At 38.1% G+C, this 7,500-nt stretch overlaps 1 protein-coding gene across 1 annotated transcript in view; it reads left to right on the top strand.

Moving 5' to 3' along the window:
* Nucleotides 1-7,500, top strand: part of SNTB2 (syntrophin beta 2) — a 38,903-nt gene that overhangs the window by 847 nt on the left and 30,556 nt on the right. Inside the window, exon 2 of the mRNA XM_023756092.1 lies at nucleotides 4,899-5,112. Within this exon, the coding sequence (XP_023611860.1) occupies nucleotides 4,899-5,112 (214 nt within the window). The remainder of the gene's footprint in view (nucleotides 1-4,898; nucleotides 5,113-7,500) is intronic.

Here is a 7,500-nt window from a genome sequence, read left to right on the forward strand (position 1 = left end):
AAACCAAAGATTTGACAAAAAACACCCAACTGGAAAAGCAAAATGAAAAAAGAATCCGAAAGTGTGAAGATAGTGTAAGGAGCCTCTGGGACAGCTTCAAGCGTACTAACATCAGAATAATAGGGGTGCCAGAAGATGAGAGACAGCAAGAAAACCTATTTCAAGAAATAATGGCAGAAAACTTCCCCCACCTGGTGAAAGAAATGGACTTACAGGTCCAAGAAGCAAAGAGAACCCCAAACAAAAGGAATCCAAAGAGGACCACACCAAGACACATCATAATTAAAATGCCAAGAGCAAAAGACAAAGAGAGAATCTTAAAAGCAGCAAGAGAAAGAGGCTCAATTACCTACAAGGGAATACCCATACGACTGTCAGCTGATTTCTCAACAGAAACTTTGCAGGCTAGAAGGGAATGGCAAGAAATATTCAAAGTGCTGAATACCAAGAACCTACAACCAAGATTACTTTATCCAGCAAAGCTATCATTCAGAATTGAAGGTCAGATAAAGAGCTTCACAGACAAGGAAAAGCTAAAGGAGTTCATCACCACTAAACCAGTATTATACGAAATACTGAAAGGTATCCTTTAAGAAGAGGAAGAAGAAAAAGGTAAAGATACAAATTGTGAACAACAAACATGCATCTATCAACAAGTGAATCTAAGAATCAAGTGAATAGCCGAAACCGGTTTGGCTCAGTGGATAGAGCGTCGGCCTGCGGACTGAAGGGTCCCAGGTTCGATTCCGGTCAAGGGCATGTACCTGGGGTTGCGGGCACATCTCCAGTGGGAGATGTGCAGGAGGCAGCTGGTCGATGTTTCTTTCTCATCGATGTTTCTAACTCTCTATCTCTCTCCCTTCCTCTCTGTAAAAAATCAATAAAATATATTTAAAAAAAAATAAAAAAATAATAAAGTGTCCTTTTAAAAAAAAAAAAGAATCAAATGAATAAATAATCTGATGTACAGAATGAACTGGTGATTATAATGAATCAGGGACATAGAAAGGGAATGGACTGACTATTCTTGGGGGGGGAAGGGGAATGGGAGATTCGGGAAGAGACTGGACAAAAATCGTGCACCTATGGATGAGGACAGTGGGTGGGGAGTGAGGGCGGAGGGTGGGGCGGGAACTGGAAGGAGGGGAGTTATGGGGGGGGGGGAAGAGGAACAAATGTAATCTGAACAATAAAAATTTAATAAAAAAAAAAGAGTAGATTATGAAGGATCCTTTCCTAACCATTATAATATTCAAGATTAGTCATTTAGAATGTCTTTAAGTTCCCTCAATTGGTAGCCCAATAGTTGGTATACTGCCTTAAATAGTTCAAAAGGCAAGTCTCTGCCATTGGCAGTGACTGGAAACTGTAGGAATTTCTGCCAAAGTTCTTGTGATCTAATCCTCTCTTGGAAGTACAAAGCTAAAGCATGCATTGAAATGCCTGAGTCAGCCACTCAAGGGATATACTGGCTGCAACCCTGCTCATTTTTCTGGGATGAAAAAATCTGCTTGGTGACCTGAGACAGCTAGCTAGCTTTAATTCTCTCCACCTAGAAATACATGTATTATAACTGCATAGAAAGCGTGCGCGCGCGCGCGCGCACACATACACACACACACACACACACACACACACACATAAACTATATCTAAATGTTGTCATAATTGAAAAAGGACCCTTTATGATCTCTTATATTTTCTAGAGTTATGCTTAATTTCAGCAGATCTTGTTTAGTAACTTATAAGAAAATAACTTCACCTCTTCTATTGATTGCTGTTTAAAAATTTTAACTTCTCCAACTTTCTAATTTAGGGAAGGAAAAGAAAGCCACCTACTATTTATTGAATGTTTAGTATATGCCTGGAATTGTTACTTGTGTAGTGTTAACTCCTATTTTATAGATGAGGACCTCAGAACAGGCAAGTGAGGTCACATAGCTCTGAGGTGGCAAGCACAGTTAGTATTTGAACCAGGTCTGTATGATCCCAAACGCCTCTCTACCACCACATCATGCTATAAAATGAACTGTAGAATGTTAATATAAAAAACTATTATCAATATTATTAAGTAAAAAATACAAGGTGCAGAACAGTAAGCATAATATACTGCCGCTATGTGAAATGTGTGTGTATACATATATTCACGTGTGTGTGTCTGTTGTACATATGCTTAGAACGTCTAGTACAGTGGGGCCTTGACTTACGAGTGTCCCGACTAACGAGTTTTTTGAGATACCAGCTGTCTCTCGGCCGATTTTTTGCATTGAGTTGATAGAGGAATTTGAGTTAACGAGCTCGGCCTCGGAACAAATTAAACTGGTAAGTCAAAGCCCCACTGTATATCTCTGGAATACCATACAATGGTTGGACCCTGGGATGGGGAACTGTGTTGCTAGAAAGCTAGACTTTTCATTATAAAATCTTTTATACAGTTGAATTTTGTCGTATATGCATACATTTGATTATTTTTTAGATTTAGTAGTTTATTAGTAAAGTTTCATAAGCATAAAGCTTCTAATGCTATAAAATGTTAATGCTAGCTCTTATGATACTGATAAGCATTGATAATGATCATATCTTTCTAGTTTTCAATTCCCATCATCTACTCTAATGACCTACCACTTTGGAATTTGAAAGGGAGATAAAATATTGATATAACATATAATTGATGTTAGCAGAAGTAATGGTGACTGATTCTTCTACGTTCAACTATTTATTTACATTTTTAGTGCTATTTAAGATTTCAATAATCTTTGGTTTATCTATTTTTTGAAACAAGAACATCATGCCTCAAATACAGTAGTTGCCAGTCATGACTGAGATAAAAGAAATCTATATATATAAAAGGCTAATATGCAAAGTGTCCGACTGTCCAACCAGTCTCTATGACTGGCACTGACCACCAAGGGGCAGACACTCAACACAGGAGCTGCTGTGATGCACACTGGCCACTTACAGATAAATGGCACTGCGGACCTGGCACCCACAAAACAATACTCGGCTTCCCCCAAGTGGGACACAGGCCCCCCCACCACCAAATTGCAGCCCACACTGCCGAGACCCCATGGTGCAAAATGCAGCCCACAGCCCAGCCCAGCCCGGAAATGGTCTTGTGGGCGCCGGGTAATGACGTCACGTAACAAAGCCTGGCTTCCTCTCCCTAGCGACTAGCCTCTTTGGAGTTTCTTCAGCCCAGGAACATGACTGCTTTATAACCAGGTGCATACATTTCACACTTTAACCAAATGTCTGCGAAGCATTTTCCCTGTGCCTCATCTCATTTGATCCTCACAGAAGTCCTGGGGTAGGTAGATAGGAGACTCAGTGGAATCCCGTTTTCTTTTCATTAGCCGGAAAACAGAGATTTAGAAAGCTTAGAAACTTGACCCAACTGAAAAGACGTAAGAAATGGTGAACCTTGAAAATGACTTCAGGTTTTCTCACTGTGCAGAATATAGTCAAACATTGCTGCAGTTAAATATTTTACCCTTTGTTCTCCCTGTGTGATCTACAATAATAATCTGCTTCGTGTTGATATTTACTGTTGCTGACAATTACCTGAAAGAGAAGTTGGTGCTTCACTGGGCTGGGAAAAGTTTAGCTAAATCAAAAAGCAGGTCTAATTAACCAAGTTTATCTATATATATAAAGCTCTCGCTGGCGCCAATCTCATGCATGTGTTTCAATCTGTCATTGTCGATCGTGAATTTAATTGACACTTCTATTATAGAAAAAGGGTGAATAGCGATATTAAAATATTTCTTCTAATTAATTTCCTTTCAGTGTGCACAAATTCGTGCCCTGGGCCTCTAGTATTTTATATGGTTCCTAAAATTGAACTTAAAAGAAAAAAGTTTCCCATCTATTAAAAGCTATATTTTAATTTGGGGCTACCATTAATGGAAATACCTTACCTTGAATATGCTTATTTTTGTACTTGTTTTCAAAATTGTAATGATCTGTTTACACAGTTGTCTTCCTTAGTAGACTGGTCATTCCTTGAGGGCAGGATCCATGCCTCATTTGTTCTCGTTTCTCAGGGCCTCATCTAATGCTTGACACTTAGTAGGTAGCTAAGAATGTTGATTGAATTGAATCAAATTGAACTAGAGATACTTAGCTTAGTCCAGGGAAGAGAGCGCGAAATCATCTCATTCTTCAGATAGTTGAAGGTGTTCTCTCATGTGGAAGAGATTGCTCTATATAGCTTCAGTAAACAGAAAAAACAATGAGTGAAAGTTTCAAGATGTTTCTAAATGTTGACTCATCTAAATGTAGGTGGCGCTGTCTCAGGAGGTACTGAATCTATCACCAGGAGATTCATTCATGGCTAGTCAACTCCCAAGACAATTTAAGAATTTAATTATTCATTTGTTTCTTCACTCATTTGTTGAAACATTTGCTGAACAGACACTGTTCTAGACGTTGGATGCCAAGATTGAATAAATCATAATCCCTGCTTGGGGAATTCCAACAGCCAGCAGGGGAACAGAAGTTTAAGCAAAGGATTACAACCCAGGGTTCTAAGAGGATGTTGTTGTAGAGGTGTAATGATCATACCCTGGAGAGAGGAGACAGAAAATGCTGCTGAGGAGGTGACTCTTGAGTAGAGTTGATCAGGCAGACCAAGGGGGGAAGGAGTGTCCTAAGAAGACAGAACAATACATACATAAGCTCAGAAGTTAAAGTTTTTAAAATAGAGTAATGCTATTTCATTTGTATTACATGCCCTTAAAGGACCCTCCAATACTAAGATTCTGTGTGCTGGCTCTTTAAATTAGTGTTTTGGGCTTTGTTTTTTACTTTATGCTAGATATTGCATGAATGTTGCATTTTAGTTGTCATTTTTTATAGGAAGCAAAAATACTAACCTCCTTCTTTGATTTTTGTTCACAGTCAAATTCATCCGAGAAGTAACGCCATATATCAAGAAGCCATCATTAGTATCAGATCTGCCATGGGAAGGTGCAGCTCCCCAATCACCAAGCTTTAGTGGCAGTGAAGACTCTGGTTCTCCAAAACACCAGAACAGCACCAAGGACAGGAAGGTCATTCCTCTCAAAATGTGCTTTGCTGCTAGAAACCTAAGCATGCCGGATCTGGAGAACAGGTGAGCTGTACCTAAGCAGAACGTTGTACTTAAAGACATGTTGCAATATCATTTTGCAGTAACATGACTGGCTAAATTTCACAGAGGGAAACATCAGTCTGAGATAAGAGAATAGTTTTTGGCATTCCATATTTAAATTACTTCATACATATGTGTACAGTACATATATAGAAAATTTTGTGGCAAACAGACAAGAAGCTTAATGGTGGATACTCCTGGGGAGTGAAATGGGATTGGAAGGAAAGAAGGGACTTATGGTCTTCGTTTTATACCTTTCTGGAATGTTAGTATTACTTTTTTCACTATGAACATTACTCTGTACTTGAAATAATTTTACTAAAGTGATTTTTTTAATGTTTGTTTAGATGTAAATTCCTTATACTGTGAGTGTGTAAAGAGTCAGAGATCTGCATTATAGACCTGACTATCAACTAATAATGTGATCCTGGCCAGTTAGCTTCTCTTGACCTTAGTTTCCTTGTTTGTAAAATGGGAGAGTTGAATTGGATAATTTCTAATGTCCCTCCTAGTTCTATAAACATTTGGTTTCTATGAGTTTGTCTTCATTAACTCCATGAAGTGGTACTGGTAAACCTAGTGTTAGGTTAGGGATTAGGGGGGGCGGTGGGGGATAAACTTGTCCAAAGACATAGGTAAGGATAAACTTTTTATTATGAGCTTTCACTTTTATGGTCTCCTCCAGTCTGAATGCAGGGCCAGGTACCTGATCAGATGGAATGGATCATAGAAGACAGCAAGTAGCTGAGTGACTTTCTTGGGCATTTTAGACCACAGGGACATTAAAGCTCCTGCTCTATAACATGTGGTACGGTATGCCCTAACGGACTGAGCTCTGCAATCAGACAGACCTTGATTTGAATCCCACCTAGGTACCTGCTCAAAGGAAGGGTCTGAGCAAGTCCCTTCACCTCCATAAACTGCCATATCTTCATCTGTTAAAAAACACACCCAAAAACATAATTAACTCATTGTGAAGATTAAATATGAAGCCCTTTGCATAGAGTCAAGCACATAGTAGATCCTTTAAAAATAGTAGCTGTAAAAAGTATTTAAAATGTCTACACACTTTTAAAATTATATTCTGATATATTTGTATTGTTTTTGTTGCTTTTGTATTTCAGAGAGAAAGGGAGAGGGAGAGAGAGATAGAAACATCAATGATGAGAGAGAATCATTGATTGTCTGCCTCCTGCACGCCCCCTACTGGGGATCGACCCCACAACCCAGTCATGAGCCCTTGGATTGAACCCGGGACCCTTTAAATAAGTCCCTTAATTTCTCTGTCCTCCTGTTTGTATTTTTCTGTTTATAAAATGGACTAATACCTGCTCAACTATATTCTTTAGAACTACTTCAATGATAAATAAGATAATATCTATAAGATAATATGTATAAAATCAACTGGACCTTTTGATCCTTAAATTTATCTCCACTTGGTCAAAGGAAGTGTCATGGCAGGTGACACAGCTGCAACATTTAAAGCCATGCAAAAAATCACAATTTATGTAGGAACAGCAAAAATAAGTTTCATCAGGACATCTGTCATCAAGACACTTGTCAAATTGCAGCTTTATTTAGATGACTGTGTTTCTGTTTGAAAATCTTTATCTTCCATAGTCTTTTGTAAAACTCTGAGCAAGAAATAGGCTTAGATGTTCCCTAATCTGGAAAATACTTTGGAATCTGTTTTTAAGCCGTAAGTAGGCATGTGGTTTCTCATCATCCCATCATTCTTCACTTCCCCCTAATATTATATTATGAAAATCTTTCAACACGTAGCAAAGTTGAAAGGATTTTATAGTCAATGCCCATTTTTCCACCACTTAGATTCTACCATTAACATTTTACTCTATGCTTTATCACAGTTTTTATAAAATTCATTTTAGAGTACTTAAGCATGCATATAAATAATGAGTTCAGTGTTTTTTATAGTTTTTTTTTCCACTTTTGGGCCAATGTTTACATACAATAAAATGCATAAATCTTAAGTTTTGACAAATGCATACGATTATATAAGGCAAGCCTATCAAGATACAGAACATTACCATCATCCTGGAAAGTTTTCTTGTGCCCCTTCTCAGTCAGTTCTCTCTCCCACCTCCCAAGGCAACTACTGTTCTGATTTTCTAGCATGAGATTAGTTCTAACTATCCTACAACTTTATATAAGTGTATTCTTTTGTGATAGAATTCTTTTGCTCGTCATAAGGTTTTTGAGACTCGTCCATCTTGTTGCATATATTAATAGTTCTTTCTCTCTGTTGCTGAGTAGTATTGTGTTGTATGAATGTATCACCCTTTATCTTTATTTTTGTATTGATGGATACCTGAGCTATTTCCAGTTTGGAGCTGATAGTAATAAAGTTAT

The sequence above is a fragment of the Myotis lucifugus genome, unplaced genomic scaffold (genome assembly GCF_000147115.1).
Source record: "Myotis lucifugus unplaced genomic scaffold, Myoluc2.0 scaffold_88, whole genome shotgun sequence".
Lineage (NCBI taxonomy): Eukaryota > Metazoa > Chordata > Mammalia > Chiroptera > Vespertilionidae > Myotis > Myotis lucifugus.